The sequence below is a fragment of the Balaenoptera acutorostrata genome, chromosome X (assembly GCF_949987535.1).
Source record: "Balaenoptera acutorostrata chromosome X, mBalAcu1.1, whole genome shotgun sequence".
Lineage (NCBI taxonomy): Eukaryota > Metazoa > Chordata > Mammalia > Artiodactyla > Balaenopteridae > Balaenoptera > Balaenoptera acutorostrata.
Genome location: NC_080085.1, coordinates 90,154,393 through 90,167,088, shown reverse-complemented (window position 1 = coordinate 90,167,088; position 12,696 = coordinate 90,154,393). Strand labels below are relative to the sequence as shown.

Genomic DNA, 12,696 nt, shown 5'->3' with positions numbered 1-12,696 from the left:
GAATACTGCAGTCTTTGCAGAGCTGTCGGTCAGCACTTGGGGTCACCTTCGGGACTCTATTGCCTTATAGAGTTGATTATAGAACAGAGGTGTTTGAGGACACTATGAATGGATCTGAGTGCGATTACACAGAAGTGGAATATGGGCATTGAGACAGGGAAAGCCCGGAGGTGAAGGAGGGGGTGGGGAAAGGATGAAAGACGCTGCATTTGTGTGGAAAGAACTTCTTGGTGAATGGCAGTGAAGTGAAAACCAGGGTTAAAGTGTTCTGTCCCTGCTTCTCATCATTGATCTTGCTGGGTTATATTAAAATCAGCTATCTCTCATGTGTTCTGTCTCTTCCTTTCCTTACAGGGGGCCCAAACTGAGGATCCTAGATTTAAGGCCTGACCTGGACTGTGAGACAATATGCTCTGAGATTGGGACCGCATTCCCTTTCTGTTTTCAGTCATGCATTTACTCTCAGCGCTCTATCTTTAATATAGAAGACGCTCAGCATAGTGTCAGGTGCCTCGGGATTGGTAATTCCGGGTCTGAGCCTCATTCAGCTCAGGAACCCATGGAATTACTAGTGGATATTTCCCTCAATAGTACCGTGAGAACAGAGCAATTCCTCTCTTTGCTTTGTAGTAAAGTTCAGCAGAACTTTGGGTCCTTGCACCTCTGCTGCAGAGGTTTGCGAATCCATAGAATGTCTGCCCTCAAAAGTATCCTGCAGTTTCTGGATCTGGGGTGCATTGAGCACCTGGAAATGGATCAGGCTAATCTGAGAGAAGTCGTCACCCTTTTGGCTCGGGTGATCCACCTGAACAGCCTGACTCTGTGTAACATCCCCTTTAAATCTTATAAGAGAAGGAACTTCAGATCTTTTCTCCTCTGGCTTGGGCAGCTGGACAATCTCCAGGAGCTCAGCTTGACTTTCTTCTGCCTCACAGATCAACTGCACACACTGCTCAGGTGAGGGGGTGGGGAAGAACCTGGGTTCCCTGAACACCTCATTGTTAAGACAGAAGAGACCATGCTTGGATCTTCCTAAGCTCCTTGTAGCCCATTTCTCCTTTTGCCTCAGCATAGGCACTGCTGGGAGTTTGAACCTAGCCGGGGGAGAGAGGGCTACCTTATGGTGAGCAGCAGATGAGGTTAGAAAAGGAAGCTGTGCTCATTCATTCATTCATTCATTCAGTGGCCGTGGGCAGACACTATAATAAGTCTGTAAATATATTGGTGAAAAAGACTCAGTCCTTCTCCTATTGGACTTTACAGCTCTCTAGAGAGGAAGGGGAGGCATTCAGATGGAGAAACATTAAGCTATAGGACTAATGCACATGCCCATGGATGGGCCCCAATAGTTAACACTGCCAGATAATTTTGCTCCTGTATTTTCCCCAAGGCTTAGACCCTGAACTGAGAGCTTGTCATCTGGGAACTAGTCAGAGGAAACCCTCAGTTGGCTGCTTTCCCAGACCCATCCTCGCCAAATTAGTGAATCAGATCCAACACTGATTATGTCGTATATACTAAGTGCATGCAATTTCTTCACTTAATCTTTCCCGCACTTCTGTATAATAATTACTGCTGTGCACATTTTCAAGATTAAAACCCTGTACCTCAGAGTGGTAAAGTAACTTTCTCAGGGTCACAAATCTATGAAGTCTGATCCCAAAGTCCACATTGTTAACCAGCTATTGCAAACCATGAACACAGTAGTTTATTCTAGAGCCTTAGGTACCTGTAATTTGGGGCTCATTGCCCTCATTCTTCTGAAATAATCTTACTTTTTTCTCTCTTTAGAGTTGTGCCACCTCAGTTGGATACACTGTATCTACCTTTCTGTAGCCTTTCTAACAGAGATGTCACTGTCCTGTCCCAGAGCTCTCAGGCCACCCACCTAAGGGTATTGAGTCTCAGTAACAACCAGATCTTCTCAGAGGTTTATGAGCCCTTCCAGACTCTGCTGGAGAAGGTCTCAAGCACCCTGCAACATCTGGAGATAAATAATTGTATGATAACTGATTCTACTCTCTCTGCCGTCCTCCCAGCCCTGAGCCACTGTACCCACCTCCGTGTCCTTAGCTTTGCCTTCAATCCCATTACGATGCCTGTGCTCAAGAGCCTTCTGCAGCACTTGACATCCTTGATGAAGCTGAAGTACGTGATTTATCCTGTCCCTGTCCATTGCTACGAGGAATGGAATTTTCATGAGAGTTTGGACCGACAGAAACTTGCTGAAGTCCAGGCTCAGTTGGAGGCGATGCTGCACGGGGCACAGCGGGATGACATGACCTGGGCCACTTGTTCAAAGTGATGTCCACAGTACAAGGAGGTGTTTCAACACTGATGTGTGGCCATTAAAGCGTTCAGTTTTTTTTTTTTTCTCACCTGAAACCCAAGTTTGTAGAGACACATATGTAAAGTTCTACTGTTCTAGGAAACTGGGGTTAGGAACACTGGATATGTAAACCGATCTCTATAAAAGAGGAACTTTTAAAAGGAAATGCAGGAATTTGAAAGGTCCTCTGGATCTCTTGGCCACTGCCCTCTACGTCTTCTGGTTACTAACCAGAGTGTTGGGTATGTGACGTAAGCTGACCCAGTCATGGTACATCATTTCCTTATCCACACTGATTGGTTCACTTATCCATTTATGGGCACTTGACACAAGTCAGATCAATTGAGACTCTTCCTAGAGGTGGTAGTTGTTGAATAATTTTACCCTCTAGGGACCTGCAAACTTCTTGTGTTTCTGATTACCTCAGGTGGCCTGTGAGAAACCACATGCAACTAAAAGGAAACAAACAAAGTATGCCCACTACCTACTGGTATCTTCATCAGCATACTGCTGCCTGATTTCCCAGGTCTCAGACCCCTGGCTCAGTTATTCCTTATTCCACACACATTCACCAAGTATCTGTTATGATCTAGGTACATTTCCAGGTGCTAAGAAAGATAAAGTCCCTGATCTCACTCAGAGTGTAGACATTCCTATGATTTATCAGTTTCTCTACTCTTTCTTAGAGGACTTGGGAAATTATTTATCCCCACATAACACAGTATTTTTTTCACTTTTTCCCCTTATATAGTCTGCTCAAATGATGTTGGCCTTTTTATGCTGTTGGATAGCTGCTCAGGCCTCAGGTCATGGCTTACATGTTACCTCCTCAGATAGGTTTTCTCTTACTTCCCCATTTAAGTAGATTTATTCTGCTGCTGCTTTTTCTTAATGTACCATGTATATTTCCTTCATGGTACACATGGTTGCATATGTATTTGCTCCCTCTGCTCTTCCACTAGAGTTGCACTGCTCGGTATGGTGCACACTAACCATATGTGGCTTCTGAACTCTAGAAATTTGGCTACTCTCAAATGTGATGTACCCTAGGTGTTGAATGCACACTGTGTATCCAAGAGTTAGTAGGAAACAAAGGGTGTAGAATAACTAATTGATAATTTACGTGTATTGTTTACATGTTGAAATGATAACATACTGCATATCAAAGGCAGTACAGATAAAAGAATGTAAATTAAATTCTTTATATCCTTACTTGTTAAAATGATAGCATTGCATTTCAAAGACTTAGTAAGAAAAATGTTATAATAATTACCTGTTTATATCTTTACGTGTCAACGTGATAAAACATTGCGTTTCAAAGACTAACTGAGAGAAAATAAAGTTAATTAATAGGTTGTTCCTACTGTTTATATGTTGAAATGGTAACATAGAAAATGTCAACGATCTGATAACAGAAAAGAATGGAAAAATAATTAGTATTTTGTGTATAGTGTTTCCTTGTTGAAATGAAAAGAGTTTGCGTTTTCCTTGTTGAAATGAAAACAGATTGCAGTTTAAAGACTTAGTAAGAAAGAAGAATGTAAAAGTAATGAATGATGTTTACACTGTTTCCTTGTTGAAATGATAACGCACACATTTTAAAGACTCAGTAAAAAAGTTTTTACAATTATTTTTTCTTATTGCTTACACGTTGAAGTGATAAACTGCATTTCAAAAACAGAGAAAATAATGTAAAAATTAATAATTAATAAAAATAGTTAATAACCTGTTCTTACCTCCATTTTGTTACTGCATTTCTGACTTAGAAAGACAAACAGGTTAAATGAATTGTATATGTTGTTGCTTTGTTGAAATGATAACACATGGCATTTCAAAGACATCATAAAATAAGAATGCAACAAGGCCACCAATACCCTGACACCAAAACCAGACAAAGACACTACAGAAAAAGGAAATGAGAGGGCAATATCTTTGATGAATACAAATGAAAAGGTCCTGGACAAAATATTAGCAAAACAAATCCAACAATATATCAAAAGGACCATACACCATAAATCACGTAGGATCTATTCCAGGGTCACAAGGATGATTCAACATTTGCAAATCAATCAGTGTGAGACACCACATTAACAAAAGGAAAGATAAAAATCACATGATTATCTCAATAGACGCAGGAAAAGCTTTTGACACAATTGAACATCCATTCATGACAACAACTCTCAACAAAGTGTGTATAGAGGGAACATGTCTCAACATGATAAGGGCATTTACGACAAACCCACAGCCAACATCATAGTGAATGGCGAAAAGCTGAAAGACTTTCCACTAAATTCAGGAGCAAGGCAAGGATGCCCACTCTCACCACTTATATTTAACATAGTATTGGAAGTCCTAACCACAGCAATCAGGCGAAAAAAGAAAAGGTACCCACACTGGAAGGGAAAAGGTAAAACCGTTACTCTTTGCGGATGACATGATACTTTGTATAGAAAGTTCTAAAGCCTCCACCCAAAAACTATTAGAACTAATGAATGAATTCAGCAAACTTTCAGGATCCAAGATTAAAATACAAAAATCTGTTGCATCTCTATACACTAATAAAGAAATATCACAAACAGAAAGTTTTTTTTTTTATAACTCCGTTTAAAATCACATTGAAAAGAATAAAACACCTAGGAGTAAACCTAACCAGGGAGGTGAAAGCCCTATCTGAAAACTATGAAACACTGATGCAGGAAACTGAAGATGAACAAAGAAATGGAAAGATATCCCATGCTGTTGGATTGGAAGAATTAATATTGTTAAAATGTCCATACTTCCCAAAGCAATCTACAGATTTAATGCAATCCCTACCATATACCCATGCCTTTTTTGACAGAACTAGAACCAAGAATCCAAAAATTCATACGGAACCACAAAAGACCCCAAATTGCCAAAGCAATCTTGAGAAAAAAAAGGAGTGAAGCTGGAGGTATAACCAGCCCAGATTTCAGACTATGCAACGAAGCTAAATCAAAACAGCATGGTACTGGCACAAAAACAGACACATCGATCAATGGAATAGAATAGACAGTCCAGAAATAAACCCATGCACGTATGGTCAATTAATCTACAGAAAAGGAGGCAAGAATATACAATGGAGAAAAGGCAGTTTCTTCAATCAGTGGTGTTGGGAAAACTGGTCATCTACATGTAAAACAAAGATTAGAACATTCCCTCACACCATATACAAAAATAAAATGGTTTAAAGACCTAAATGCAAGACCTCAAAACATAAAACTCCTAGAAGAGAACATAAGCAGAACACTCTTTGACAAAAATCATACCAATATTCCTTTGGATAAGTCTCCTAGAGCAAAAGGAATAAAAACAAAAATAATCTAACGAATCCTAATTAAACGTAAAAGCTTTTGCACAGGAAAGGAAACCATCAACAAAAATGAAAAGAAAACCTAAGGATTGGGATAAAATATTTGCAAAGGATGTGACCGACAAGGGGTTAATATCCAAAATATATAAACAGCTCATAGAACTCAATATCCAAACAACAAACAACCCAATGATAAATGGGCCGAAGACCTGAATAGACATTTTTCCAAAGAAGATGTACACATGGTTAACAGGCACATGAAAAGATGCTCAGCATCGCTAATATTTAGAGAAATGCAAATCACAGCAACAATGACATATCACCTCGCACCTGTCAGAATGGCTATCATCAAAAAGTCTACAAATAACAAATATTGGAGAGGATGTGGAGAAAAGGGAATCCTTGTATGCTGTCGGTGGGAGTGTAAATTGGTGCAGCCACTATGGAAAACAATATGGAGCTCCCTCAAAAACTAAAAATAAGACTACCATATGATCCAGCAAATCCACTCCTGGATACATATACAGAAAAATAACAAAAGCATGGATTTGAAAAGATACACGCACCCCAAGGTTCATAGCAGCACTATTTACAATAACAAAGATATGGAAGCAACCCAAGTGCCCATCAACAGACGAACTGATAGAAAAATATGGCATACACACACACACACACACACACACACACACACACAAACACACACAAACACACACAGTGCAATATTACTCAGCCATAAAAAGAATGAAATTCTGCTATTTGCTGCAACATGGATGGACCTAGACAATATTATGCTTAGTGAAATGTCAGATATAGAAAGACAAATACTGTAGGATACCACTTACATATGGAATCTAAAAAATAATACAAATGAATGCACATGCACAATGGAGACAGACTCACAGATATAGAAAACAAATTTTTGGTTACCAGAAGGGAGAGGGAAGGTAGGAGGGACAAATTAGGGGCATAGGTTTAAGAGATACAACTACTAGGTATAAAATGGGAAAGCAACAATGATATACTGTATAGCACAGGGAATTATAGGCATTATCTGATAATAACTTGTAGTGGAGTATAATCTGAAAAAATGTTGGATCACTCTGCTGTACACCTAAAACCAATATAATATTGTAAATCAACTATATTTCAATTAAAAGAAGAGAAAGGATGCAAAATTATTTAATAATCTGTTCATATTGCTTACATATTGAGATAATGCACCGCATTTCAAAGACTTACCAAAAAAAAAAAGAAAACTAAAATTAATTAACCATGGTGGTTAACACCATGCTTACATATAACATCTTTAGTTATGCCAGTCTGCTTTAAGATGATAACAGCTTAACTTTGATCATATGCAAAATCTCTACACTTTTACCTCTTCCCACCTCATTTTAGGTTATTGATGTCCCAGTTTGTATCTTTTATATTGTGAGTACTAATGAGTTATTGCAACTGTATTTATTTTTAATACTTTTGTCTTTCCGTTTTCATACTAAAGTTAAAAGTGTTTTACCCACCACCATTACAATGTTGGAGTGTTCTGAATTTGACTATATGCTTACTTTTACGTATGAGTTATATGCTTTCGTAGGTTTTCATGTTGTTAATTTTTTGTTTCCACTCAAAGAACTCCCTTTAGCATTTTTTGTAAGGCAGGTCGAGTGGTGAATAACTCCCTCAGCTTTTGTTTGTCTGGGAATGTCATCATCTATCTTTCATTTCTGAAGGACGGCTTTTCTGAATAGAGTATTCTTGGTGGTCGCTTGTTTTCTTTCAGCACTTTGAATATATCATCCCACTCTCTCCTGGACTGCAAGGTTTCTTTTCAGAAATCTCTTGATAGCCTTATGCTGTTCCCTTGTATATGACAAGTGGCATTTCTCTCACAGACTTAACAATTCTCTCCTTGTAAAGGGAACTCTCTTACACTGTTGGTGGGAATGTAAATTGATACAGCCACTATGGAGAACAGTATGGAGGTTCCTTAAAAACCTAAAAACAGAACTACCGTATGACCCAGCAACCCCACACCTGGGCATATACCCTGAGAAAACCATAATTCAAAAAGACACACGCACCCCAATGCAGCACTATTTACAATAGCCAGGACATGGAAGCAACGTAAATGCCCATCGACAGATGAATGGATAAAGAAGATGTGGTACATATATACAATGGAATATCACTCAGCCATAAAAAGGAACAAAACTGGGTCATTTGTAGAGACATGCATGGACCTAGAGACTGTCATACAGAGTGAAGTAGGTCAGAAAGAGAAAAACGAATATCGTAGATTAACACATATATGTGGAATCTAGAAAAATAGTGCAGATGGACCGGATTGCAAGGCAGAAATAGAGACACAGATGTAGAGACCAAATGTATGGACACTAAGGGGAGAAAGTGGAGGGGGGTTGGGGGTGGTGGTGGGATGAATTGGGAGATTGGGATTGACATGTATACACTAATATGTATAAACTAGATAAGTAATAAGAACCTGCTGAAAATAAATAAATAAATAAATAAATAAATAAAATTCCAAAAAAAAATTGCCATTCTCCTTTTGAATATGGATAATGAAATCTTGGAAGAGTTGACGTGCCTGGCCAAGGTCGTGTAGCCTGTGGTACCACTAAGTGGTAAAGCCATAAAACCAGGGATCCAGTCTTAAGATGTTTGATGCCATTACCCCATCTACTGAAAGATGACATTGTAGTGCAAAAATTAAAATGGCCGTGGCTGGTCTACTTCTTTATCTGCAATTAGAGTATAAGAAAAAATGTTGGGCTTCCCTGGTGGCGCACGGGTTAAGAATCTGCCTGCCAATGCAGGGGACATGGGTTAGAGCCCTGGTCCGGAAAGATCCCACAGCCAGGGAGCAGCTAAACCCATGGGCCACAACTACTGAGCCTGTGCTCTAGAGCGCATGAGCCACAATTACTGAGCCCGTGTGCCACAGCTACTGAAGCCCACGCACCTAGAGCCCATGCTCCGCAACAAGAGAAGCCACTGCAATGAGAAACCTGTGCACCGCAACGAAGAGCAGCCCCTGCTTGCCACAACTAGAGAGAGCCCGCACGCAGCAACAAAGACCCAACGCAGCCAAAAATAAATAAAAAGAAAAAAGAAAAAAAAGAAAAAGTGTTGAAGCAAGAAAACAGAAAATAACAAAAGTAAACTAAAGCAAAATAAAAACAAAAAGGAAAACAAACGAACAAAGAAAAACAACCCAGAAAAGCTATGTTCAAATGCTAAGTGCCATGAAGGAAAGTAAGGCTTGTCTGATAAGGTGACAGAGATGTGAGTTTAGTCAGGAAGGTGGTTATAGGGCTATGTGGGGCAGGCTGTTACAGGAAAACACATAATTGTTGGGGAACATGTTTGGTGAGTTAGGGTTAGAGGCACAAAAAAGAGGCTAGTGTGGCTGGAGAAAAATTCATTCAACAAATATTCAAGTATCCAGTGAACCAGGCATTACTATAGGCACTTAGGATATGTTAATGAACAAACCAACAAAGATTCCTGCCCTCCTGGAATTTATATTTTTCCACCACGGGAGATGGCCAATTTACAAAACAGCATATGAATAAAGTGTATTGTATTCCAAAAGGTGGTAAACAATTGGGACCAGAAAAGGAAGCAGACAGGGAAGAAGTGGAATCAGGAGTCCAGGGAGAGGGTTGGAAACAAATACTATTAGCTATCCTTGCAATTGATAGGAGAGGTATCAGCGGGCGGCAGTTTTCTCCATTCCGTTGCTTTTGTCAAATAATGTAAATGCTCTGCTGGCTTTACTGCACAGAGGCAAGAATACATTTTTCCTATCTTTTGGTGGGGACTCGACCGCTTGTTTAATATAGCGGAAACTAACACACCACTGTAAAGCAATTATCCTCCAATAAAGATGTTAAATATAGATATATATATATAGATATATAGATATATATCTATATATATATCTCTATCTATCTATCTATCTATCTATCTATCTATCTATCTATCTATCTATCTATATAGCAGAGCCCCAGGGACACTAAAGTCTGACGGCTTTTTGTCATCAGTGGCCACTCGTTTTTAAGTTCACACACCCTGTTGTGTAGCCTATCAATTTGGACGTCAGCTCTCTAGGTTTGAGACGGGGCCTGGCAGAAACCCTGGCCAGGCGTTGCCCAGGCCACGAGGAGAGACACTGTGCCAAGGAGATGTAGGAGGGTGGGGTTGGCGCCTGAGAAGAACCCTCTCACGCCTAAGGTTCTCTCCCCTCGGTCCCTCTGGGTGGGGTCGGGAATCTGGCCCCGCCTCCCAGTAGATTGAGGGATAGGGGGTCACCTGACCTGAGCTGCACCAATCCAAGTCCTTTTCCGGCGAGTTTAACTGTGAGAGAGAAGCGTTAAGACGCCCAGTGCCGGAAACGCTGAGGCTTGTCGGCTGCGAGCTTCAGAGAGGGAGGAACGTGCTCCTACTGCTGGGGTCTTGGACAGCTCAAGTTTTTTCCAACTCTTGTTCCAATCAGGTAAGTTACAACAGCATTCTTTCTATAAATTACGCCTCTATTGACCTAAATTAAATTACCCAGGGTCAAGGTTTGGGGGTTAATAAGAAGGGCAATCGAACGGATTGCTCGGTCCACTGTCCTGTCCACGCTCCGTGCGTTCCTCTTTCCTCAGCTGTGATTCGCTTCAGTCGGGTGGCTAATCATTTCGCGCTCTCTCTTTAAAATCCCTCGATCAGCAGCCTTCCGCTTCTTAAAAAAAAAAAAAAAGGTATTTCTCCTTTGCACCTCAGTTTTGTTTGCGGTTTGTTTCGACATCTCAGACTTTAAATTGTAAGTATTGAAATGTATGTCTCTCTCCCCCCTCCCCCACCTCTCTCTGTATCTCTCTGGTCTCTGTCTCTCTCTCTCTCTATGTACGGTATTCCATTGCTTTTATACTTAAAATGGTTATCTTCTGAAGAGCAGATAAATACTCATCTACATCTTGGAGATGACTGCACTTTCATTTATTTTAATGGGCTCTCTAAAGCAGTTTGAAATCGTTTTGTAATGGATGATGCGGCTCGAGCATTTATCCATCCTCCTAACGGTATTTCAGTTAGTTAAACTATTATTAAACAGTGTCGTTTATACAATAACCATTCCTTTAACCACTGAATTTTTTTTAATGCTTTATTTTGAAATAATTTTAGGCTCACAGATACTTTGCGAATAGTATAGAAAGCCTTCACCCAGATTTCCCTAATGTTAACATCTTACACAGCCATAGAAAAATTATCAAAATTAGGAAATTAACATTGATGCAGTACTATTAACTAATCTACGTACTTTATTTGAATTTCACCATTTGTCCCAGTAATCTCATTTTTCTATTCCAGCATCCCATTCTGGATACCACATTGCATTTGGCCATCATTTCTCCTTAGTCTCCTCCAGGCTGACAGTTCCTTCAGCTTTCTGGGTCTTTCCCAATCTTGACGCTTTTGAAGATACTGGTCAGGTATTTTATAGAATGTCTGTCGACTTGGGTTTGTCTGATGTGTTCTTGTGATTTGATTGAACTTATACATTTTTGGCAACAATACCTGTTTTATTCTCCTCCCCTTCATCCCATTGGTGATGGAGGAATTTCCACCCTAGTGCTCTGGGGGTGGCTGAACACACGACACCTGACACTGGACAGGTACTACCCACAGCAGCTTATTAGTAACGTTTACTCACAGCCTGGGGAGGAGGACACTGCTGGCCAGGTAGAGCCTCACAGGAGTCCTTCTCTGGAAGAGAGTGAACAAGCAGGGGCTGTGGGGGGCAGTCTGTAGTAGCAAGAGGACGAGGTGACCCTTGGGTCACATGGGAGGATGTGATTGGCTTGTTTGAATACTTCTGTGAGCTGGTAGGGAACTGAAACCCGATAGTCAGGGGCAAGCAGGCACTGTGGCTAGTTCCCATGATAAGGCTGGTTCTTTGGCTAGGGGACCTTCTTCCTGGGAGCACAAGAGGGGACTGGGAACTTGTGGTTAGTCCATTTGAGACCCTCTGGGTTTTCCCCCGAATGTCAGGGCATACATGTCACTGTGCCTTAATTTTAGGTCTTATACCACGGCGCTGCAAAAGCGATTCTGTTCCCTTCTGCAAGCATCATGTGAGGGGGTACATGGTGTCCATATGTTGTATTAATGATGATATTCATTTGCAACACTTGATTAAGGTAGGGACAACTGTGTTGCTCCATTGTAATGGTACTGTTTTCCTATTTGTAAGTAATAAATATCGTGTAGGAAATACTTTCAGGCTATGAAAATGTCCTATTTCTTCTCAGACTGTTATTCACGACTTTTGAAATCCATCTGTTGATCTTGCCTACAACAATTATGACTTAATGGTGACTTTCTATTTCCTTATTCCTACTACATTGGTTCATTGGAATTCTGAAGAGCTGTCTTTTCTCCCCCATTTATTTATTTATAAATGTTCAAGTTGTTTATAAAAATTGTTTTATAAAATTGATTTCAAATTATTGAATCAAATAACTAATCAAATTATTTATGTCAGTATTGAATCATGAATAACTATGTTATATTGTGACTTATAATCAAATTATATCATTATTTAGTTTCTTGAATTGTTCCAGCTTTGGTGACCGCAAGCTCCTTTTGGTGGGGTCTGTGTTCTTTCAGCATGACCTGATCCTTTTCTGTGTGCTTCCTTGCTGGCATTGTAAGGTATTCCTGTTCGTCTTGTGTTCTTGTCCCCACCACGGCCCTGAAATCAAAACACTTCTGCAAAGAGCCATGCTTCCTTTTCTTGGAAAATGACATTTAGAAACCAATATCTCAGTGTGTGTTCGTTGCTATTGCGGTTTCATTGCTGCTACGTCCTCCCTCTCCATCCACAAATGAAGGAAATATACTGTATGTATATACTCGTGCTTACAGATACTTCTCAATTTCTCTACCTATATGTATAGATATTGAAAGCCAGGAGCTCACACTGATACTTCTAATTTTAATCCGTTGTAGCCTTGTTTGTAACTTCTTT

The 12,696-nt window shown here is 40.1% G+C and overlaps 1 protein-coding gene across 1 annotated transcript; it reads left to right on the top strand.

Moving 5' to 3' along the window:
- The first annotated feature begins 559 nt into the window (after positions 1–559).
- Positions 560–2,305, top strand: LOC130706292 (melanoma antigen preferentially expressed in tumors-like). Its single transcript, XM_057537678.1, has 2 exons — positions 560–957; positions 1,792–2,305. Exons 1-2 carry the CDS (start codon positions 560–562, stop codon positions 2,303–2,305), a joined length of 912 nt encoding a protein of 303 aa, XP_057393661.1.
- Positions 2,306–12,696: the final 10,391 nt, after the last annotated feature.

What these genes read in the sequence shown, in the direction of transcription:
- LOC130706292 (XM_057537678.1), top strand. Translation starts at nt 560, where the DNA reads ATGGAATTACTAGTGGATATTTCCCTCAATAGTACCGTGAGAACAGAG. An exon ending in CAACTGCACACACTGCTCAG is followed by an intron (nt 958 to 1,791) that starts GTGAGGGGGTGG and finishes TTCTCTCTTTAG; the next exon opens with AGTTGTGCCACCTCAGTTGG.